Source organism: Nyctereutes procyonoides, unplaced genomic scaffold (genome assembly GCF_905146905.1).
Source record: "Nyctereutes procyonoides isolate TBG_1078 unplaced genomic scaffold, NYPRO_anot_genome, whole genome shotgun sequence".
In the NCBI taxonomy this organism is placed as follows: domain Eukaryota; kingdom Metazoa; phylum Chordata; class Mammalia; order Carnivora; family Canidae; genus Nyctereutes; species Nyctereutes procyonoides.
The window spans coordinates 10591713-10616831 of record NW_026575037.1 but is presented as its reverse complement, the minus strand read 5'-3'; the positions used below and the strand labels follow the sequence as shown (position 1 = coordinate 10616831).

The following is a 25119-nucleotide window of genomic DNA, read 5'->3' as shown; positions in this document are numbered from 1 at the left end:
TCCTTTATCAATGAAGAACAAAGGGGAGCTGATTTTTTTTTTTTATGCCTTGATTGCTGTATTTTACACTTGCAATTTTTATGCACAGGCTGACATAATTAGAAGTCTCTGGGGAGTTCTGGGGCGGGGAATGGAGTCCAAAAGCCGGCATGTTAACAGCCAGTGCTTGTTTTTATCATAAGTGAGTTTGAAAGAGGGTGACATGCCAGACATTCCTTCTGAAAGTTAGCTAAGGTAATGATGGAACTGGAGGCAAAAATCAACATGTCACTTGTGATTCTCTTTGGGAGGTTGGGGTGGAGAGATGACAGTTCTGTGGAGTGATTTACACAGCCCTGTACAAAGAAAAGTCCCCTGGATGATGACTGAGCTGCAAATAAAACAACAGGCCTCGGGGACTTCCAGGGCCCAGCCTCCGGGCCCCGAGGAAATGCACGAGCACCTTCCCAGCTCCGCAAGCCGAGAACTTCTGCCTCCAAGGTCATCCTCACTGATTCCAAGGCCTGGACTCTGGGTGGACCTGGCCGTTTGGGGGACGAGACGATGACAATCCGAGAGCTCACTTTCTGGAACAAAAGTCCAGCAGGGGTTTGAAACTGGTGGCCCCAAAGCAAACATTTCAGAAGGGCATCTCTTACCTTTTGTAAATTGGCCAAAAAAAAAAAAAACAGGTTTCCGGAAGAGGGGTCCCCCTGCAATTCTTGGGTGGCGTTTCTGCCTGGAGCTCTTTGGAGCCTATGACAACCAGCAGGGGGTTAGGGCTGGACTCTGCCCTGACTTTGTCACAACTTGTACAGACAGAGGTGTGTTTCTAGTCCTGGGTCTGAGTTTGCACATTTGAACTGAATATCACCTCACTTATCATATAGATTGTTTTGAGATTTTTCTCTTATTTTTTTATACAGGTTTTTTTTAAGTATTTTTTATTTATCTATTTATTTTTTAAAGAGTTTCTTTACTTATTCAGGAGAGACACAGAGAGGGAGGCAGAGTCATAGACAAAGGGAGAAGCAGGCTCCCCATGTGGGACTCAATCCCAGGACCCCGGGATCACGACCCTTTGACTCAATCACTGAGCCACCCAGGTACACCTGAGGTATAATTTACACACAAACTTCCCTGTTTTAATGTACAATTGGATTGCTTATTTATTTATTATAATTTTTAAAAAGATTATTTATTTATTTATTCATGAGAGACACAGAGAGAAAGAGGCAGAGACACTGGCAGAGGGAGAAGCAGGCTCCATGCCGGGAGCCCGTTGTGGGACTTGATCCCGGGACTCCAGGATCACGCCCTGGGCCGAAGGCAGGCGCTAAACCACTGAGCCACCCAGGGATCCCCTGGATTGCTTTTTTAAAAATTTGGCTACTTTTGACCATTATTATATGTCAAAATACTTCTTTCATCCCCCAAAATGAGCCTCCTGCCCCATCGTCATCAGTCCCCTACCACTGCCAAGCACTGGTATGTTCTTTCCTTATAGTTTTACCTTTTCTAGGATTTCATATGAATGGAATTATGTAGAATTTGGTCTTTTGTTGTCTGGCTTCTTTCACTAGCACAATGCCTTGAGATTCATTCATGTTCTGCATGTGTCAGTGGTTCATTCCTTTTTATTGCTGAATAGTCTCTAATGATTTTTGTCTGGATTTGGAAAAGAAAGATTTATTTGGGTCACATAGAAAAGCAAATAGACTTTCATTGCCTTTTCGGAAAGCATGTGTCAACTGCAGTTCATCATAAGAATTATTTAAATCCATCTTAGCTTTCCATTTCCCCTGAAATATAAGACCTTCCTATGCCTTATTCAAAATGAAATTCTAAATGCAAAAATCTTAAAACATTAGGCAGGAAGACCTGGATGCAGCAAAAATACAAATTAATTCACAACTTGCAAGTAAATGTTGGCAATCTGGATAGGAATCTGGAAATTTAAAATTACCATTGGATAGTCAATTAGTAGAAGGATTGAAGCAAACCCCCCGATCTTTCTCATATGGTATTTGTTAGTAATTATAGGAAGGGAAAACTGATGATGCTTACTGATAATAGCAATGAAAACTATTATTATTATAGCTAATTTACATAGTGTATATTATGTCTGGTACTTCCCTGAACACTAGGTGGATCATTAATGCATTTAATTTTCCCAGCTTCCCTACCGGGTAACTGTTCTATCATTACCCCCACTTTATAGATGAAGAAACTGAGTTTTCGAGAAAACAAAATAATAGGTCAAGCCAGGATTTGGCCCTAGGAATCTGCTTCAGAACCTTGACTTTTGGGCACCCGGGTGGCTCAGTCGTTGAGTGTCTGCCTTTTGGCTCAGGTCATGATACCAGGATTCTGGGATGGAGTCCCACACTGGGCTCCTCGCGAGGAGCCTGCTTCTCCCTCTGCCTCTGTCTTTGCCTCTCTCTCTGTGTCTCTCACGAATAAATAAATAAAATCTTTAAAAAAAAAGAAAAAGAAAAAGAACCTTGACTTTTGATCAGTAAAGCACTATGGAAAAAATCCTCAAATTGACAAAGGGGGTTGATACTGTCCCTGAGCAAGGTAGGAGATGAAGCCAAGGGCAGGGGTCTCCAGCCTGAGCCAGACAGGTTGTTGAGATGTGTAAAGAGGCCTGGAATAAGGCAAAGAGAAGGGAAGAAGAACAGAGAAACACTGAAGTGCACTGTTCACATAAATGGTTGCTGGATGGCCTGGTGCCCAGGTCTGGCTGCCCATTTCCTACTCCAGGTGACCTCTGGGGGCCCTTTAGAGCTAACATGTTAGGAAAATCAGAAATTCTTGTTCAGAGTCACTGTGACTTGACTTTATTGATACAGGCCAATAGTCCACAACCCACCCTGGTTGGGTTGTCCTGGATGTTGATAAATAACCATTGGTTGCATATTGAATTCATTCAGTATTGTGAATTTGTCTTTTTTTTTTTAATGGGGTTTTTTCATTGGAAACTCTTTATAAACTCTGGAACTAGATTGCCTAGTTTTGCATCTTGGCTTTGCCACTTACTAAGCAGTGTGAACTTGAGCATGTCACTTGACCTTTCAACGCCTCTGTTTTCTGATCTGTAAAATGGGCAATTCACAATACATCTATGCGTAGCATTGTTTCAAAGATTAAAGTATTGTTCTGTATAAAGGATTTATAACAGTGATTACAAATAGTAGACACTATATATGTATTAGCTTTTATTCCTATCACTATCCAAAAATGGTGGTAGATTTTATATATATAAAATTATTCATTATATATATAATTATTTATTATTACTATAATAATCTGTATATACATATATAAACTATAATAATCTGTACTAAAGTGAAATTTACCTTCAAGACTTTATCTTGCAGGGCTCTGTTTCTTGTTCTTGCAGGATTGCAGAGGATTGCACAACAGTGATGGGTATAAGCGCAAGACTCAGGGACTCCGGGACATGATTTCAGCCTCCATCATGTACTAGTTACTAGATGGGGAAATTATAAATACCTGGTCTCCAGGAACCGAAACTGTAGCAGCAGTTGGACACTCTGAGTTTTGAGAGAGAGAAGAATCTTTATGTTGTTTGAATCCTGAACAGAGTCGAAGAGAAGAGTAGAAGCTTGGGATGAGGAAAATCGGAGTTTCCTTTCTATTCCTCCTTTTTTGTGTGTGTGGCTGGAAATTTTAGAGTAGATGGTAGCCAGTTTGCAGCAAACTGTCTCCCCCTGTGGTTCTTTGGTGCTGTATTCAGATCCTGATTATTCCTGAACACCTGGTTCATGGGCCACGCTTTGTACAAAACCCTCCCGAGCTATCCCAGTCAGCTCATACTACTCTCAGTTGCACGCATAAACTGAAATTCTCACACCTTTTGACGCAGAATCATGTACTATGCTATATTGTTTGTTGCCTTATGATACCATCTATAGAACTATCTCGAGAACATTCATTCATTTAGTCAGTGAACAACAATGTACTGGGACCCTTTGTAGTCCCTGATGATGAAAAGTAGAAGGATTGTTTTGGACAGACTGTGCATATCTACTGAGTACATATAAATCTCTGATGATTTTTATTCATTTAATTAATTTCAAAATATTTTAAAAATGAATTAATTTGTTTATCCGAGAGCGAGCGAGAGAGCACGCAAGCAGAAGGAGAAGCAGAGGGAGAGGGACGAGCAGACCCCGGATTGAGAGCGCAGCCTGAAGGCGGCTCCAGCCCACCACTCCACTGGAGGTCATGACCTGAGCTGAAACCCAGTTGGTAGCTTAACCCACTGAGCCGCACAGGTGACCCCCCTTCTGGTAATTTTTAAATTTCTAGTAGGAACCAAAGCTTTCTCTTTGACAGAAGCGCCTCTGCATTCTTGCCACCAGCCTCCTTAGGCACTGGGACCATGTAGGGATACCTCAAGACTTGCAGTTGCCTGGACATCACTCCCTTCACCTAGCGAGGACTTGGATGACACGGTCAGTCTCAACAAACACCATCTGTACTAGAAAAATGCCCTAACGTGTTAAGGGGAATACGAAATCCGGGTCCTCCTTTTTCTTCTATTCCACAGAACATTTATTGAGCACCGACTGTAAGCCTGCAACCGCACTAGATGTGGGAGTAGAGAGCGTTACCGAGCCTCCAAAGGGAGACCAATCAACCAGGGGGGACTCCGGAGTTGCTAGCCCGGCGGGCATCAGGAAGTTGGGGGTCCGGCCTGGGGATGGGGAGGCAAGGGAAGGCGAGTCAGCCAAGCGGGTGTGTTGCAGGGGGGCGCGCGCCGGCCCTCCCAGGGTGGAGAAGGGTGGGCCCCAGGCTGCAGAGCACCCCGCGCTCGCTCTCCTCACTCAGGGCCCCGACTGATTCCTGAGTCTGCGCACTTGGGGCCGGGGCGCCCAGTGGGAGGAAGGGGTAGGTAGGGCGCTGCGGCTCGGGCGCGGACCACCCCTGGAGAGAAGCAGGGCTGCGGGGAAGCGGGCACATTCCTCGGGCGGGATCCCTGGGCCGCAGCCTCCGCACCACACCCTCTGCCCGGGCCAGGTGTGCAGTGCGAGCTCCTGCGGCGGCGGCGCGGGGGCGGGGGGGGCAGGGGGGGTGGGGGTGCGGGTGCGGGGAGGGTGCTGGGGGGGCGCCCCTGCAGCGCGGTGCGTGCTGGGTTTGTCTGCCTGCTGAGGGCTGGGTCCTCCTTATTCACAGGTGAGTCACACCCTGAACCACGGGCTCTCTTCCTGGCAGGACTGAGTCAGGTAGAGGAGGCGATAAAACCACCTGATCGGGGACAGGCGGGCGGAGCGGAGCGGAGCGGAGCGCGAGGGCCGGCGGCGGCGAGCGCGCTGCGGCGGGTTGGACGCGCGGGGCCCGGCCATGCCTGCGCTCTGGCTGCGCTGCGGCCTGTGCCTGGCGCTGCTGCTGCCTGCGGCCCGGGCCTCCTCCGGGAGCCAAGGTGAGTCGGGGAGCGGCGCGGCGCGGGCCCGGGCGGCCTCGCTCTGCGCACCCCGGTCGCTCAGCGCCGCCCCGAGCATCCCCGCTGCGGCGACGCGAGCTCCCTGGGGCTCCCCCTCCTCCCGCCTCCGGGGGCTTCTCCAGATGCGGAGCCAGCCCAGGGGGGTCCGTCCTTCCCTCTTGATTGCTCTCGGGATCGGTGGGCCCCGGCTTGATCAGTCGTATCAGTCAGTAATCCGTTGGCCTGTACTCTCTTTTCCCGTGATGGGTTTTGGTGGAGATTTTGGTGGGCCTGGGTTCTGGTACCGGGAGCCCCACGACGATGGGAAAAGGAGCCTCCCCAGTAATCCTGCTGGAGACCCCGGTTCGTCTTTGGGGCGGAAACTGAACCTTAGGAGTCTTGGCGATGCTTTACTTTTGCATGACGTCACTTCTGAGAGTGTGCTCCCGTAGTATTCATTCAACAGGCATTTATTGGGGGCCTGGGTCATAGATCACTTGATCTTAACCTCGAGTGTCCAGCGGCTGTCATGCCCGTGAGTTCAACTCACTCATGTAAACAAAACTTGCTGAGAACCTAGCAACCGTTTGCTATCTGCATGTGTCAGCTATGACAACACCTGACGGGGGTTTTCCTTGTCATTTAGTTTTACAGATAATATCTGCTTGTATATAATTTGCCTTCAATTTTCGTATTTCTATTGCTTCCTGCACCTGATGGCCTTTCAGTAATCATTTCAATAGGCCCAAGAGCCATTTTCACACATGTGAATGTACAAACATGAGACAATGTTCATGTATGCACAGAATTATCTTAGACTTTCCATAAACGGTTGGCCTGAATTAGACTTAAATGGAATGGATAGTTTAGCATCTGTTTGAATGCACTGATACTGTCTTTTCTTTTCTTTTCTTTTCTTTTTTCTTGGAATTAACTTCCAACCCATCATCCCTGACTACCATGTTAAAAGTCATTTATGAAAATAACCATGTAGGTAAGGTTCCCTTAGAGTTAACCTCATGAGAAACTTCCTAAAAGTAAAGAGAGTCTCAGAATATTAGAATTCAAAGGAACCACTTATGGATCAAGTACTATATCCTGTGGCTTAAAATAAGAAAACACAGAAATGGATTGCACAAAGCCACACACGAGCTATTGGCAGAGGCACATCTGGCACTTGATCTGGGGATTCTTAGGCTGGAGCTTTTGGGACTAGATTGTAAAAGTAATGAAGGAGCAAATACATATGTCTTACATAATGAGTAATATTGAACCAATTTTCCCATTGGCTATGGTTAAGCATTACTATGTTGTGTTAGCATTAGATAACAGAAATAAATATGTAGGATTTTATCAGTTATTTGATGAAATCAGACTCAGGAGGACAGAACTTGGACTCTTCTCAAGGATATGACAAGCTCTGAGTATTCCATCTGGACCAGTAAGTCAGAACCGGTGTTCAGTCTCATTTCTAGACTTTCCCGTTCCTTGGAGATGGGCTGCTTAAGATATTAGGCTCCCTCCTCAAAGGGCTTCATTTTGGGGTTCAATGAGAGTGAAATGAGAGTGTTAGGCTAGAGCACCCATGCTTATCTGTTCACGGGATGCTGGGATACAGCGTAAGTTGGACCAAAGTATGAGATTTGCCACTTCCCAGAGTGACCTGCATCTGGGCATCCTGTGGGCTGCACCTGTGAGAGCCTAAAGCAGTGACATTGCTTCTTGGTTGTTCCCTTGAAGGTGAAATCATGGTGTTTAGATATCATCAGTGAGACTTTCAGCTAAAGCACAGGCTTTAGAGTCAGCCTGACCTGGCTTCAGATTTTGGCGGACTCACTTACTAGTTTCTTATTAGTAATCGTTTAGGCTCCTCAGCTTCTTGAAATCTTCTTCTTTGCCTGTTAAATGGAAGCAGTAGTACTGTGCAACCTCGCAGAGTTGTTGAAAGGATGAGAAATTATTGTAAAGTGCCTTAAAATGCTTGGAGTCACATTTCTTTCTTTTTTTTTTTTAACTGCATTTCTTTAAGAAGTCTGAAGCCAATGGTGCAGGTATAAGTAGTGAACTTGGATATGCAGAGATCAATAAGCAAGATAAGGACTTCCCTTCAGGAGCTCACAGTTTGTATGAGAGAATGTGGCATGTAGCTCCATTGGTCTGGATCACAGGTCACACAGATCACATGACTAGAGAAGGGGCAAGAAGTCGATTGGAATGAGACTAGAAATGTAGCCAAGATCCGGGTTGTGAGGAGCCTTATGTGCCAGGCTGTGCAGTTAGGATAGTGACCCACAGGTCAAGAAGAGTTGCAGATGGTTTATAAGCAGAGGTGGGCATAGTCAGATTCATGTCTTAGACAAGTCACTCACTGACTTAGAGGAATGGAGTTGAGCTACGAGAGGGCAACAGACAGCCATTCCAATAATCCAAATGAGAGGTGACAAAGACTTTCATTGTGGTGGTGGGAACAGCAAAGTGGAAATAGATTACAGAGATATGTAGGAGGTAAAACTGAAAGAATTTGGTGACCCAATGAGTGTGCGTTAGGGATAACAGTAAGGGGAAATCATGAGCAATAAAGCAAGAGTCCGGGACGGTTCTGAGGTTTCAGGTTAGTGTGATTGGTTAGACAGTGATGCCATTAAAGGAAAGGAGAACTCTAAGAGAAGGATCAGATTTGGGAGCAAGGTTGGGTAGTGGATGAAGAGGAAGGGGTGAGCTCCTACAGGGGTCTGTTGAATCAGAGACCCAAGTGGAGAGGTCCAGCAGTCCTGGGGAAGAACTGGAGCTATGATTTTGAAGTTTAGAACAGTTTGAAATATAAAATGGGGGATACCAAAGGTGGAAAGCAAGCCCTGACAACAGATGAGATTACCTTGGGACACAGAGGTAAGAGAAACCTCAACACTTATCAAGGAGATGGAGAAACAATGAAAGAGAACAAGGAGGAATGGGCCTTGAGGTTAGAGAACATTATCAAAGAGGAATGTTTTGCTAGCCCCAGGAAAAGCTGCAACAATGTAGGTATAATAAAATGATATTTAGATATAGAAATATGACTATACAAAGAATGAGGATAAAGTAATCTTGTTGGATTCAACCATCAGATAAGTTTTGAACCAATCATTCTAGAATAATGAACTCAGACTCCAAGATGATTATAGAACATTAATCTGGTTTCTCCCATGGCCCGATACTGGAAAAGAGGTGCTGTGGATAGTGGAAGGGACCCCTGGAAAGGCTTATACTCGCTCGTGAATTCTGTAACTTAAACTCTGGAAATGCCACAGCATCATGCATGCAGGTGCAGGCCTGCCTTCAAATCCTAGCTCTGTCATTTCCCATTTGTGGGGTTTAGGCAAGCTACTTCCCCTGCTACTCAAGTTCCTGATCTCTAAGATGAGGAAAATAACTTACTGCTGTGATCATTACCTATAAAGCGCTTTGCACAGTGCCTAGGAAGCCCTCATTAAGGGTTCAGTATTATTATTATATAACTAACTGCCCTGCCAGTGCCAAATATCAATATATTGCCTTCTGAGTTTTAAGTGATAACGTTTTTGAAGAGGTGCCTTTCAGTAGTCCAAGAAAGGTGATGAGGAGCCCTTCTGCTCTGGCTAAAATGAATCCCAAGTTTTTCCTAATGAAACAAATGGAATTCCTGACAAGGGACTCCAAGCAGATTGGAATTCCAAAATTAGACTTCATAGTGTTTCTTATCCTTGTCTTTTGTCAACCACCAAATCTCATCACATATAAATTCATCGAGTCTGTTGCCCTCTAGAACATGCCCATATGTAAGAGCATCCCCACATAAGCTGGTCTCTCACTTCTCAATAGAAGAATCTCCCCCAAATAAGGATTTGGCTAACCGAATTATGAAAACATTTAGCAGTGTAGATGCAGTGGTCACCTGTCTTTTTATGCTTAATTTAGCATATTAATTCACAAACCCATTTAAAATCCATGATTTCTAAAATAATACCTTACAAATATTAATTTGTAAATTCACATTTCATGAACTAATTCCATTCAAACTCCACCTTTGCATCTAGTGCAACTTGAATACAGGTTCTTCTTCACTTAAGACTGGGAGACTTGAGATATAGCTCGATTTGAATTTGCTTCTGATGCTGTCACCGGAAAGTACACCATTTTCAAAATGTCTAAAAGATTTAAAAATTATCCTTCAACACACATTGTAATCTTCCCAGCATAATCATCGTGAAAGGTTTATTTATGACAACTTTCAGCACTCGCCATTGTGAGATAATGAACAAGTATGAGAATTGTGTTCAACAGCCTGACCTCTACCTTACAGATAAGTGTCTAAAACATTGATTGACGTCATTTCAAATTAATGTATCTTCCCCAAATACTATTTTAAAAATAAAAACAATTGAAAAAGTGCCCCATACTAGGAGAGATTTTGAAAAGACTTAAATGTGACCTTCCCCACCCCGCCCCCAAGAAAAATAACAACCTCCACCTTATTATATTCAAGTATGTGCAATAAATAAGAGTCTAGAAGTTAGAGTATTTGCTGGGAATTCCTATGAAGGCTTACATTCTGCTGTCCTGAGCTTGGGGCAGCCATTGGCTTAGCGCCACTGGTCCAAGGAGCTGAGGAAAAAGGTTGGTTTGTGATCAGTGTTGATGGGCAAGTCAGGAACATGGAATTAAGTTGTCGAGACAATCTTGGGAATATTTTTCCCATTTAAGATCTTAGTGGCTCAATTATATAGATTTTTTTTTCCTAAAGAGATTTCCAAGGACAAGTCTTGAATCATCTATTACAGACCAGTGTAGAAATAGGAGTGCCATAGATTCTAGAATGCTCTAATTTAGTCACATATTAGGCCTAACGGATTACTGAATCATTATTGGACTGTGTTCTAATATAATAACCTCCAGGTACATGATGTAACATTTGAATCATACCTACAGCCAAAAGCTAAGTCTTTTTTGTTTCTGTGAGTGACTGTATGTCTGTATATATGCCTCCCCAACAAACATGTGCTTCCTTATGTCACAATTATGAAAGAAGAAAAGGATGGTGCCTCCTCCAACACTGATCAATGGAAGGGCTCATCTTTCCCTTCTGCTGTATCAGAGGAGAGGTGGAGGGATCCCTGGGTGGCGCAGCGGTTTGGCGCCTGCCTTTGGCCCTGGGCGCGATTCTGGAGACCGCAGATCGAATCCCACGTCGGGCTCCCGGTGCATGGAGCCTGCTTCTCCCTCTGCCTGTGTCTCTGCCTCTCTCTCTCTCTCTCTCTCTCTCTCTCTCTCTCTCTGTGACTATCGTAAAATAAAAAAAAAAAAATTAGAGGAGAGGTGGAGTTCACCTGGCTAATAGTGTACGTGCCCTGGCCTTCTTCAGGCTGGTCAACCATTTACAGAATTCCAACTGTTTCTTTTCCAGTTTTTATTTGTATAAATTGTTGTCAATATTCACATTCTAGAAAAAATTAAATTGCAGCCAAGTCATTTCCCGTCTTAATTTGAATATTGGAAAAGTTTCTCAAATCTTTATTTAGCTGCACATAGGTGGGACATATTTTTACAAAAAGGTTTGCACATTTCCTGACTATTTTCTCTTCCTACAGCATCATGGTACTAAATGATAATGGTCCTCAGACCTTAGGTTCGCGACAAGAGCCTCTCATTTTGTAGATGAGGAACATGGTACCCAGGCACCAGGTAAAGGAACAGTGCAAATTCTCACAGTTAGTTATAGCAGAGGTGGGCTCTAGCATGTGTAATCCTCCTTTATAGATGGAAACATTGAGGCACAGAGCAGTGATTGCCTTGATCAGAGCCATGCGCTTAGTCACAGGACCAGATTTCAGTTGCTAGTTTGATGTTCTTTAACAAGACAGCTTTTTGGCTTATTTCTAATTCTTATTAAAATTTTTCCTTTAAATTAATTTCTAGACTTGATGGAATCTTGATCTATTATAAGAACATCCCTATATCTCTAGCAAGGAAATCTGTGTCTTGTTTATACAGAAGTCTCTGTTTGTGTATGTGGCTCACTATAGTGGCCTTTCCTTCAAAAATGTCAGGAGACCATGGATTAGAACCAAACACAAACTCTAGTTTGTGGGGCATTGACGATAGAACAGATTTTAAATGACTAAGTTTTGTCTCTCTCTCTCTCTTTTTTTTTTTTGGTTCAACTCTGTTGTCAGGTTTTCATGCAGCTTGAAACTGACCAGGTGGCTCAGTTTAAAAAAGAAAGAAAGAAAGAAAGAAAGAAAGAAAGAAAGAAAGAAAGAAAGAAAGAAAGAAAAGGACAGAGAGCCAATAAAATATAAATTTAAATGATTGAAAAACTACATTTAATGTATACCATGAAAAGCATTTTAATACAAATCAGAACTTCCTTTTTGGCTTTGCTTTACCCAGATTCCTCATATACAGTTTTTTCCCCTTTGGTCCTCATTGCTTCATGTCACCTCCAGCTGTCCTGAACACTCTAATTTTCTTTATTTCAGCTGCTCTTAAAAGGGCATAGGATGCCTTTTGGTGAGTTGTGCAGAAAATGCTTGGTGAATACCATACTCTTTGAAGTTAGTCAAATATGCTCCCTCTATATTGAAGTGCTTTTCTTTATACATGATTTCATAGAAATCCAGAAATCGCTATTTGTGTGGTCAGAAGGATGTGGGATTACACTGGGGTATTGAATATTCGCATATAGAATCTTTACCATGCATACTCACGGAGTCTCCATACTACATCTGACACCAGTTATCTTGGCCTAGAGCTCTTACTGGGGCCAGGTATAAGTAAAGGAGAAACTCTTCTATATCTCATGTCCTAATCTCTTCCCTTTCACCTTTGAACTCACTCAGACTGAGCCATCAGTTTCTTCCTTTACCCTGAACTCCTTGGCTGCTTAGATGACAATTGGTGTCCCCAACTCCCTATTGATTGGGACTTCCTTTCCCTCTTCCTGCTCTCTGCCTGGGCCCTGATGGGCTGTTAGGGGAAGACATCTCCAGGTGTAGTGTCCTGACATAGGCCTTACCAGGCCACGTAATCTGCAGTCTACATGCACTATTTCCAAGTCTAGGTTGTAATATAATGTACTATGGTCTCTTAGTGAAACTAGGTGACTCCTTTTAAGTTGTAATCATTCAAAAGGAAAATGTGGGGATCTGAGTTTCATGGACTCTCAATGACTTTAGACTATTAAGAGTATGGTGGGCCTGGGTGGCTCAGTTGGTTAACTCTTGCTTTTGGCTCAGGTCATGAACTCAAGATCCTGGGATCAAGCCAGGCTCCATGCCCAGTGAGGAGTCTGCTTGGTATTCTCTCTCCTTCTCCATTAGCCCCTCCCTCTGCACACATTCTCTCTCCCTCCCTCAAATAAATAAATCTTAAAAAAAAAAAATTCAAAAAATTTGTCCAGAATTCTATAATCCAAAGTTGCCTGTATCACTAGAACAATGACCTCTATGCTTCCTTTCCTTAGGGCACTTATTGGTGTAGCCATACTCACATTGTCTGGGCATTTACATATCCTGGGAAAGGAACAAGTCAGGGAGGATACACACTGGTCGTCTGGCTGCGTTGGATTAAAAGGCAGCTATGAAAAATGTGAGAGAAAAAACTGACTTCAGTTTAAAAATCCTATAGTGAGGGAAGTGCCATTGCAGTTTTTAATTTTAATTAGAACACATATTGTGACAGGCCTTAAAAAGATAAAACTGGAAGCAGACATTCACACATTAAACCATAATATTTCAAGATCCGTTGAAATGAAGAAATGTTCAGAGAAACACATTACGTCTTGGAAAGAAAAATCTCATGAAGGAGGTTTTAAAACTAGAAAATACTTATGAGCATTTTCATCACCACATACAAGTTTAATATAATAAAAATACTCATCATTTTGAGTATCTCAACTTTGGAGACTTCGATTTTTGCAAATAGGATGATAGCTACCAACGCCTTTGGCATCTACCTAACTGATAGAGTTCAGGTGTATCTTGCCTTTGACTTTGTAAGTAATGTGCAATTTGAGTATTTGTAAAAATAACAAAAGATACGTCGGATTGTATCTTGTTATTTAAAGGACATTTTCAATAATTGCTTTTTTTTCTGAAGATAAACACTTGCCAGGTTTTGGTGTTTTTAAAATGTGAATATACTATTTTCAATGTTGATTTTATTTGCCACTTTCAGTCTAGTGCTTCACATTGGACTTCCTGTTGAAAAACCTCATTGAAGCTGACTTCATGGATGGACACTTGCTATCTTTGAGCATAAAAATGTCATCAGTTTACAGGGGCCCAGTTCTTTGATTCAGAGGAAGGGAATAATATTGAATAATATTCAATAGGACAAGTTTTAATTTTTAGTGTAACTGCTTTGAACAAACAATAGGGAAGATGGTGGTTGCCATGTTAGCTCAAATCACCTCTCCCCACTATGATGTTTTTCCCTTTACAAAGCAAGAACTTGAAGAAGCAGAGGAAGTAAAGACATAAAATGAGATATAAATGACATGAATGGGAGAGAGGTGAAGATGTCCTAGTGGGGAGTGTTATATGAAATTAGGTTGGAAAAGTAGGAAGTCTTTGTAGCAATGTTAAGGAATTCTGGTCTTTATCCTAAAAGTAAAGGAAAGGTGCTATAGAATTGTAAGCAGAGAGGTATTGTATTTTGGAAAAGTTATTGACTGCTGGATGGAGGGAAGAGAAGTTGCAGGGAATTCAGTGAGAGAGTACTGTAAGGTGAGAAATGATAGGGGTTTGCTCTAGGGGGCTATTGTGGACATAGACTTGGATGGGCTTGAGCTGTTCAGGGAGTTATATCAGTAAAATTTGGTGTTGAATGTAATGTGGGCCAGTAAGAATGATGGAGAACCCATAGAGATAGCTTCCAGCCTTATGGTTTGAAGGGATCAGCTATGAGTCTGATCTTAAACATGTTTTGCGTAAAGAGCTTGCAAGGCAACTGGTTGGAAATGTAAAGCAGATGGCTGGTTGGAGGTTGAAAATGAATTCTGGGCCAGGAGCTACTGTGGCAACCAGGTCCACATCTTTCATGGTTATCCAAGCCCTTGGCAAGAGAGTTCCAGAGTGAGGCTGGAGCTGTGGAGGTTCAGGACTGAGCTGGGGGCACCCCCAACATGTAGAGTAAATGGAAGGCAAGCAGCCAGGAAGACTTGGGTGGGGATGGGGGACCAGGTCAGGAGCCAAGAGGAGACCTGACTGTATGGCCTCATAGCATCCAAGGGAAGGCAATTTCCAAAGGGAAGGAGAGGAAAACATTTGGTACCTCCGAGAGGGAACAAGGAGAACATAATACTGGAAAGGAAACGCAGGGCACCCACCTTCCCTCTAAAGAAGGCAGAGAATCGAGTCCACCTCTGCATGAACTCACCCACTGGAGAGCCCAGGGAGCTCACTTTATAAACCGGCTGCGTGGAACGGAGTCAGCCTGAGCTCGCCGAGCAGCTACCGGGGGCACGGGTGGGCTGGGGGTGAGGGCAGCCAGGTTCAAACACGATGCCCAGATTCCTAGCCCCTGAGGTCGCCCCCAGCCCAATGTACGGCCCCTCGAGGCTGCCAGGCCCCTGCGGGCGGATCTCAGGGTCTCAGGCCTGGGACCGACCTCATCCCAGGCCCCTCCGCCGGCCTCGCTCTGGCCTTGCTGTCCTTGGAGTCGGGCAGGCTCTGGGCTCCGGGACCACCAGCCCCAGCACCACCACCGGTGTGCAGGCGGTCTGGACGCGTGGCTCCTCTGCTGTGAGAGCAGCCTGAAAGTCTGAACTATCTGTCTAACTGAAACTATCACCTTCCTCTGCAATCCTTTCTGGTCCCATCTCACCATGCAATTTTTTTTTGCGGGCGGGGGAGGGGGGGTTGGTGGTGGTTAAAACAATAGCTTTTTTTTTTTTTTTTTAAATTTCTGCTCAATGCCATATGTGCCGACAATGAAAATTTGGTGTATTGAGAAAATTTCAGATTGGGTCCCTGGACTCCTGGGAGAGTTCTGTGTGTTCAGGTGCTGTGTTTTGGCTTTTCTTAAGAGCCTGCCTCCTATCCATCCATCCGTCTGTCCCAGTCCCATGCCCTATGTTAGGTATGGTGGGGATACGGACGTGGAAAATGCTATAGGGGAAGCAAGTCAGGTACACAAATAGCGAGGACACAAGACAGAAAGTGATAAATGCCAGGATGGAGGTGAGGATGGAGGCCTGTGGGCATTCAGAGGAGGGCGAAGCTGTGGAAGCGCCAGCAGCAGGGGCCCTACCCCACCTCATTTATGCTCTGGTCGCTGTGTGGATTTAGAGAGGGTGGGAGAAGGTAGTGCTCCTGGCAAAGGAAAGAGCAAGCCTTAGAGACCTGTGGTGGGAAGAGAAGGTGGTCGTTTCCAGAAGTCAAGCGAGAGTCTGTGCGTTGGAGTCCAGAGAGAGACAAAGAGGAATGAGAAAAAGTTGGAGAGGTCAGCAGAGCCAAATCTGCAGTTCTGAAAAGAGCTTGGATTTTTAAATTTGTTGTTACTCGTTAGAGCACTAAAAAGCATGGTGATCCCATAAGTGGCACGGAGATGGAAATCAGATCATGTCGGTGAAAAGCAGAGCATGTTTTTAAGTTTAGAACAATAGAAAGAAGATCTGCTTGTACACAAATGATCCCATGAATGCCAAGAGGTTAAAATTTCTCGTAATTGCTTGCGATGTTTCCTGTGGGAAATCTGAAGTGGGGTCTCGATGAGCGGCCGCCACTGATGCTCATTATTCCAAGGCTTTGCCACAGTACAACCCTAGGAAGCATTTTCGGTTTCCTTTCATTCTCCTAAGGATGCAGCTTGGAAACAGCCTTTGCCCCGTGCTTCCTGTCTCAACCTGTTGGAGTGAGGGTGGGAGTGTTGTGAAGTGAGCCTGAGGGGTTCTGCACACCTCGCTCCATTGTTTGCAGAGGGCTGCCAGCTTCTCGGATCTGTGTCTGGGGGCACGTGGGTGGTGGTGGGTGGATCAGCCTGTGTCTGGCTGCCCGGCGGGCTTCTCTAAGAAGCACCTTGAGGGTCAGCGACTATATGCTATTATAGTTATTATTATAATAAATACTTAGGTGCCAAAGTAGCAGCCACAGCATAGTCAGACACAAGAACCACCCACACTTTACTAGACTGAAAGAAATATGTGAAAATCTGAGTAAAACAACTTGGTTTCATATGTGTTGACACAGGGCTTGGTGGTCAGCTTGATGAATCTCATTCCTTTAGGTGGGGAGAGAGCCCTGGCTGACAGACACCAGGATTTTGGGGCGGGGGTGGGGGGTGGACAGAGGGCACAGAGAGAGGACATGAGAGAAAAGCTCGCAGAGATGTCCCTAGCTTAGAAAAGTACAGTGCAAATGAATAGTCAAATAAGAGTAATGGATGGGACTTGGCACCTAGGACACTGAGATCAGTGAAAGAGGGAGAAAAAGGGACACCTGGGTGGCTCAGTGGTTGAGCATCTGCCTTTGGCTCAGGTCATGACCCCGGGGCCCTGGGATGGAGCCCTGCAACGGGCTCCCTGCAGGGAGCCTGCTTCTCCCTCTGCCTATGTCTCTGCCTCTCTCTGTGTCTCTCATGAATAAATAAAATCTTAAAAATAAAAATTAAAAAGAATAGAAAAGAAGGGAGAAAAAATTGCCTGTCTTGATTCTGACACCTTATAAGGCTTTGGGTCTGTTCAGGGTCCGAGAGTGACTTATTTCTCTCTCTCTCTCTCTCTTTTTTTTTTTTTTTTTTTTTGCTGCAGTAATAAGTGAACACCAGTTCCCAGACTCATGTGAGGGCCCATGGTGAAATGAAGTAAACGTAGGTAGTGTGACGAACGTTTAAGAAAGCCCATTAGATATTAAATGCATACATATTTAATATCTTACCTGACAAAATAAGACAATGGCATCTCCCTGTTTTGAAATCTTGCTGGCTCATGAAGTCCCAGGATCCAAACGCCCAGCACAGCCTCCCTGTCCAGTGTGAAGTGGTATTTATTAAATGAATGAAATAAATGTACATCTCAGTGACCAGGGACAAAAGAAGGAAGGAGAAAAGGAGTAAGAATCAGTAAAGCAAAATCTATCAGTGAGGTACTTTGGAGAGAAACATTTATCAGGAGGGGCAAAGAACATATGTAACAAAATGAGAGGAGAATAGTTTGATACATTTGTTAGGTAAATAATTCTTAATTTATAAGAAAAACATCACGTCTAGTAGATAAATGGACAAAACTGACTGGCATCAAAATAGAAAAAAAGTAGTAAACCAGGGGCACCTTTCTGGCTCAGTTGGTAGAGCATGCGACTCTTGGTCTGGAGGTTGTGGTTCAGGCCCCGTGTTGGGTGTAGAGATTATTAAAAAATAATAATAAAATCCTTAAAAAGAATAGTAAACCAGCTTATGGCACTTTCAACCTTTCCTTCCTTTCCACTTCCCCCTTCCTCTTGCAACTTCCTATTTCTTTCCGCTGCTTTATGTATTTCTCCTTAACAAATATCACTATCTTAATATTCTCTCTGTATTACTTATATTGTTTCTTTCCTTGCCCCCCAGGTCACGTGAAAATTCCACGAGGGCTAGGACATCTATTAGTTTTGTTTACCGCTATATGCCCAGTACCTGGAACAGTGCCTGGCACATACTAGATGCTCCATACATATTTGTTGAGTGAATGGACCCTTGTTAAACACTTCCCAGGCAACCCAGGAAACGTCCAAGACCCCTATCTTTATACTTCCATCACTTGTCTTTGTGTCAAGGTTCCCTGATGGAAACTAGACAACCTATTTATGAAAATTAGAAGAATAGCAAGTAGGTTATAAAATAAAAATGAGAAAAAAATTCTAAACATAAAATTGAACAAGGCTAAATATAAAAGAAGGAAAGTATAATAAACATTTTAAGAATGTCTTCCTGCTTGAAAATGTGGCCAAGGCTTAAATTTAGGTCTATTAACCAAAATAAATCATTGTATTATAAGTTACCAAGAAAGGCTGTTTTCTGGAGTAGGGGCGTCTGTGGAGAAAAGCATCCCTTCAAGGAACAGGGAAGAGAGTGACTGCCACATATTAGTATTTGTATTTTTTAAGGCAGGTCCAGGCATGTGGGGACACACGGAGCCCTTTCAGTGGTAGAAACATAGCTAGAGGTTTCCTGAAGTTCAAGAGACTTTCAATCATTTGTTCATTAAAAGACCATCAGATACCCGCTATGACCAGACCACTGTGCCATAGACTATGGTTCCATTTCTTCTCTTTCTAAAGCATGGCATGTGTTTTCTGCCTGTTAGAAGAACAGAGTCAAGTGCAAAGACTTGCCCTTGGACACAGCTTTATTTCAAACAGAAATTTAAAAAAAATTTTTTTTTGCCCACATTTAAAAATCAATAGATGTCGCATACAAAGCCAGATTTCTGTCTTTTTTAGAAACCTAAGTGGAAATGCTCACCACGGTGGGTGACATTCCCATGTGGCTACAGTGGGCTACTTCCCCTCTAGCACTTCTAGCAGAGTCCCCACTGCTCCCTGTAGTCTCACTCCCAGCTTGGCAGTGCCCCTCACCAACCAGTATACCCAGGGTAGGGGTTAGGCACCAATCAGTCGCAGAATAAGAAGGACCAGGCTCAAGCTGTGGGAGGCCCATTTTATTAAGCCAATTGCCAGAATATTCTGGAATTTGAAATAAAAAGATTATTTTTTACCCCACCCCCCACCCCAGGAGTGAGAATGAGTAATAATTAGCTTTACGGAAGTTAGTCTAAACTCAGGGGATGATTTGTGAGAGACTGTGTTTCAAATGCATCAGTGACAAAAGGGGTCATTCCATGCACAAGGAACAAACTTTCTGCCCTCCTTCTCTGGGTGTGAATGTTCACAAGGCTCAACACTGAGCCAAGTGCAGTGCAGCTGAATGCTGAGCTCAGTGCAGCTTGGAAACCTCTAGGTCCTGCAGGCGAGGCTGGGGAGTATCCCCATGCAGTTTGCAGGTAATGCAGACCCAGGAGGCCAATACAGTCCCGGCCACAAGACTCCACATCCCTCACTCTGGTCAGCACCACCCTGGGCTTTCGTGGACATTCAGGCGACAGAGGAGGGGGACTCGGCGGTGGCCGACCTCCACTGTGGAGCTGCTGGCTGGAGACCTCCCTTGCTGGCAGTGTGATACACCTCCTCAGAAGGCTGGGAATTTAAAGGAAAAATCCAGTATTTTTTTTTTCCAGAGTAGAGCCTGAATAGAGAAAGGACGGAAGGAGAGAGAAGTACTAAAAGCTAGATTATAACCAGGTTGTCTATTTTTAAAATCCTGCTCTGAATAAATATTTCATGAGTTATCCTTATAAAGTGAACTTTTAGGGGCAAAAAGTCTGTTCTGAATAAGAAAGGCACAAAGTAAATCTTGTGATTGTTTTGCGATGGGCCTCAGAAGGCCGACAGGGCAGGCAGGGCATTGGCTCGCTGTGCGATCCAGCTGGGTAACCTCACAAGGGTCGTTGGCTGCTGGATTTAGCTCTCGTATGTGCCTAACGACGTACTCGGTGATTTCCCAGCACATGACAGCTGTGTGGCACATCTGTTCGGGATCCGAAAAATCAGTTACACAAGCGTTCATTGGGAAAGATTCGGCTTGGCACCAGCTCTGTGCAAAAGACCTGGGAGTCTGAACTGAGTGCAAACTTAATATGCTGTGAGTTTAATGAAATGTTAACTTGCATCCCCGGAATTACAATCTCCAGTTGTGTTGCAAGCTGAGCTGTCCAAACCACGCTTGGAGAACTGTGATAAATTCTGGCCATTTTAGGAAAGACGTTGGAAATTAGAGTATGTTCCTTGGAGCACAGTCAAGAAGAATCTAGAAATCGTGACACGGGAAATGGTTGAAAGACCTGGGGGTGACAGGTCCCCAGCATAACCAGAAGGAGAGAAGGCCAAAGGGGTGATGCTGTAACTCTCCAGGGGGTCAAAGGCTCGGCTGCCACCATGGTTGTAAAGCAATATCTAAAATAAAATAAGTAAATGGAGAAGAGAGTAGGTGTGTGTGTGTGTGTGTGTGTGTGTGTGTGTGTTCCAGGGAAGAATAAAAGCACATATTAAAAATTACAGGGAGGGAGGCAGATTTAAAACTCCAAATAATAATAATAAGAATAATGTTAGATGTTGTGTATCTTGAATAATAATAATAATTACTATTATTATTATTATTTATAGCAACCAGTGCTGTCTGTGGAGGGACAGGATTTGAGCATGGTCAGCCCCTGCCTGTGTGAGGGATTTCTAGAAGGAATGCCTACACGCCCAGCGGTAACCAGACTCTTGCGAAGCAGGGGTAGAATGGGAAGGTGAGGGCTTTGTGGTTGGACAGACCTAGGAACAAATTATAGGGTTGCCATTTAGCTGTGTGACTTGAAGCAAGATAACCATTCCCGCCGAGCTTGAGTTTCTTCATCCCATCAGTTGGGGTAACAAAGCTCGTGTTGAAGTGCTGGGTTAGGGTTAGGGTTAGGGTTAGGGTTAGGGTTAGCTACCGTGGGAAGTAACTGAGCTGATGTATGCCAAGTGCTAGAAACAGGGTGGGCTCTGGAGAGACATTAGTTCACTTTACCCAGATGAGACGGCCTCCACAGTAGCAAGAAGAGTGGGTTGTGGGAAGCATGTGTGGTAAAGAAGTCGCTTAGGAAGCTCATCCAGTTGACCTCGTCACTTCTGTGCCTTCAGAGCCTGACACGTTGGCACATTTGTTGACTTTTTTTTCTTTTTCTTTTTCTTTTTTTTTTTTTCTTTTTCTTTTTAATCAGTGCTCTGGGTAAGTTGTGGCCCTAGGGGGTTCTAGAAACAGACTCTTACTGAGGCCACATGGCCAATGGAAGACAGTGTGCCTGGTGGAAAGAAAGTGGGTTTTGGCATCAGACGCAGGTTCAAACCCCAGCTTTCCGCTGGATCATATTACTTAACCTTTCTGAACAGCATTTTTCTCCTCTGAGGCAATGCCTATCTCCCTGTCTTGTGTGAGGGAAATAGCAGATGTGAAAGTTGTGATGCTCTTTTCTCAGTGGGATCTCTCAACAATGCAGGGAGGCAGGTGATCCTTCCATGTTCATAAGAGAAGAGATTCAGAGAGTTGGAGAGATTTGCCCAGAAAAATAGCAGAACTGGCATTTATTTGATCCAATGCTTTTAACCCCAAGGCTTATCGTCTTTCTCTTCTCAGCTGCGACTGAAATACTTTTGGCATGACTGCCCTGTGCCCAGAACTATGCTGGGTGTTTCCACATATTACTTCACTGGCTTTTAGGTCCTCCCTGGAGATGTCACTGCATGAGTGTCTTCAGAACATCAATGGGGTGAACTTTCCTAGACTCTTGGGAAAGTTTATTCTTCATGGGGCTATGGTTCTCTTTGACGGCTGGCTTTGGGAGGGCCACCCAAGGCAGTGAGGGGTGGAGGAAGATACCAAGATACCTGTCTAGATACTCATGCCTTGAGCATCACTTGGAAGGGATAGATGTTGTAAATCTTGAAGAAATGACACCATCAGCTGTTAGCAGTTGTGCCAGAGTGCACATGCTGGCAGTCCTCACGTCTTCTTTAGCCCATAGACTTGTTCTATGGGGTTGCACAGGGTTTTAAAAATGAAGTCCTTGCAAATATTTAAATCGGGATTTTTTTTACATAAAAATACATCATTTAAGATGGTGTCTCTTGAGGAATGGGACAGTTGGGCCACCCTGAACTCATGTTCTCCCTGACGGCACCCCCAGCCTCAATGGACCCCTGGCTTTCTTTAGGTCAGGCAAGGACTCTCACAATCCTCATTTGGCCCATTTCATCCTTACCTTACTCAAAGTCTTTGGCATTAATATTTAGTACCCCGAGTATAATTTATATTAATAACAATAATATTGTCTCTGAGCTTTTTACTAGTGATGTCTTTTTTCCCCCCTGACCCCCAGTCTGTGATTGCAATGGGAAGTCCAGGCAGTGCGTCTTCGATCAGGAGCTTCACAGACAAACAGGAAATGGATTCCGCTGTCTCAACTGCAATGACAACACAGATGGCCCTCGCTGTGAGCACTGCAGGGACGGGTTCTACCGACAGAGGGAGAGGGATCGCTGCTTGCCCTGCAACTGTCACACCAAAGGTAGTATGCGATGACAAGGCTGCACCAAGAGGGTAGTTGGCGAAGTGAGACAAGTCAGACCGAGAAGGACAAATACCATATCATTTCACATATAAGTGGAACCAAAAAAAAAAACAAAACAAAAAAAACCCGACCCACAAATGAATAAACAAACAAAAAGCAGAATCGGGGGCGCTTGGCTGGCTCTGTCAGAAAAGCATGTAACTATTGATCTCAGGGTCATGAGTTTGAGCCCCATGTTGGGTGTGGAGATCAAAAATAAATAAATAAATAAATAAATAAATAAATAAATAAACAAACTTAAAAAACAAAAAAGAATCAGACCTCTAAATACAGAGTACAAACTGACCCTTGCCCGAAAGGAGGGGCATTGTGGGATGATGGGTAACATGGACGAAGGGGAGTGGGAGGTACAGGCTGCTAGTTATGGAGTGGGTAAATCACCAAGATGAAAGGTACAACATGAGAAATATAGTCAGTGATACTGTGATTACTGTGATGGCTGTAAGGTGACAGATGGCAGCTACGCTTGTGGTGAGCGCAGTAAAGCCTATAGAGATGTGCAAGTCGCTATGTTGTACCCTTGAAACTAATGTAACATTATGTGTCAACTATACTAAAACAGGAAAAGTAGCAGGGAAAAAAGGCAATGAAAGAGGGAGAGGGAGAGGGGAGGGAGGGAGGAAGGGAGAAGCCAGCAGGCTAAGAGAGTGGTTGGTGTTCAACATCTAGAGTAACTGGAAACCTATGAGACACTGGTACTGGTAGTGTCTTACCAATTTCAGTGTGAAAGGAAACATGTTTTTCTTAAGTCTGGGTTGTAGGAACCAGCTGGAGTAAGGACACATTGGCTTGAATTCTAGTTGCAAGAGGTGCAGGATTACTTTTCCTGGCAGATGACAATTTGACCCAGGGACAAAGGAAGCTTGTGAGCTTCCAGCGACACTTCTCCCATATCCACAGCTATGCCTTTGACCAACCTTTCAAAAAATAAGGGATAGAAAGATCTGTTTCTGGTGCTATGCTGGGTGCCATCAATATAAAGTATTCTAGTCCAAGAGACAGCCCAGTTAATAGATTAAAATCTTTCACAGGGTTATTAATAAGAAAAAATAAAATCAATAAATAGGAAGCACCTACCAGGATGACTGGTTGATAGTGGGGCTCTCTTTTTTTTTTTGTTTTATTTTATTTTTGTGTTTTAAAATATGTCACCCAGTACTATGTTCACACAACCATGGAGTTCTTGCACGCACATGGAATTCTTGCACAGACACAACCATTGTGCTATATTCATCATGGACGGTGAAGGGAAGTTAGTACATATAAAGAGGGAGAGACAGTAGTTGTTAATAAGTTGAGTTGTTTTTTTTTAACTACCTTATTTGTGTATGATCTTTCTTTGTGGTATGTTTCTTCTCTTTGTTAGAAAGTGTTCAATAGGGCAGCCCAGGTGGCTCAGCGGTTTAGTGCCACTTTCGGTCCAGGGCATGACCCTGGAGTCCCAGGATCGAGTCCCACGTCGGGCTCCCTGCATGGAGCCTGCTTCTCCCTCTGCCTGTGTCTCTGCCTCTCTCTCTCTCTTTCTCTCTCTCTGTCTCCCTCACGAATAAATAAAAATCTTTAAAGAAAAAAAAGAAAGTGTTTAATAGTGTAGTATGATAAATGTTAATCCATTTAAAGAGTACAGCCGATGTGCATGGCAATGACTCAGTGTAGCTCCATGGAACCAATTCATAGCAGCAGCTGAAAGAATCTAAAAATGGGCAGGTTTGGTCCAGCCGTGAGTTGCTGGTAGAGTGTGTTGCAGAGCCTTATAGAAAACTGGGGATGACCCCATGGTGATGTTAGACCCAAATCCCAGCAAGCACTTCCAAATTCACCAGTTGCTGTTACAGTGCGGTTTGAGTCAGATTTGTTCAGCTTTATGGCATAGAGTCGGCATCCAGAATCGTGGATTTAGCAGCTGTCCCTGTGAATTAAAGAACTTCATAAAGGAAAATTAAAAGGAAAATTATTCCATGTTAGTGGGCTTTCAATTCTTCTGGAGAGCCCGTATCCCTTTAGGTTATGCAGCTTCGTTGTGAGTCACCGGAGTTGGGTCATCCCAGCCAAATGATCAGTGAGAATATAATTAGAAGTAATTGGCTTAGCTAGAAAGCTTGGCCTGGAGACAAGGTTATTAGTCTTAGACAAAGAGCGGCTGCTTAGCAGAGGGATGGTAATGAAGGATTTGCCACACGGTCTCTTCTTTTTCACTGTGAGTCCATCGCTCACCCGGCTTTTTCTTTTCCTTTGGGCAATAGACATCCCAGGCTCATTGTGAACATCATGGTAAGAGGTGGTGGAGCCAGCGATGATTTCTAGCTTATGTGAGAGCTAACCTGCATTACTCGCTTGCTCTGTGCCAGGCACTTTTCTAGATGCTTTCATCCAGTAATTAATCTTCACAAATAACCATAAGAAGCAGGTGCTATTATTTTCATTTTACAAGTGAGGTAGCAGAGGCTGAGAGAGGGAGATGAAGGAACCCATCGAAGCC

General features: G+C 44.0%; 1 protein-coding gene across 1 annotated transcript in view; it reads left to right on the top strand.

Annotated features, from left to right (window-relative positions):
• Positions 1-4928: 4928 nt before the first annotated feature.
• The window catches only part of LAMC2 (laminin subunit gamma 2), a 56439-nt gene continuing 36248 nt past the window's right edge, over positions 4929-25119 (top strand). Inside the window, exons 1-3 of the mRNA XM_055319367.1 lie at positions 4929-5028; positions 5185-5431; positions 22389-22577. Of these exons, the coding sequence (XP_055175342.1) occupies positions 5353-5431; positions 22389-22577 (268 nt within the window). The 5' untranslated portion in view covers positions 4929-5028; positions 5185-5352. The remainder of the gene's footprint in view (positions 5029-5184; positions 5432-22388; positions 22578-25119) is intronic.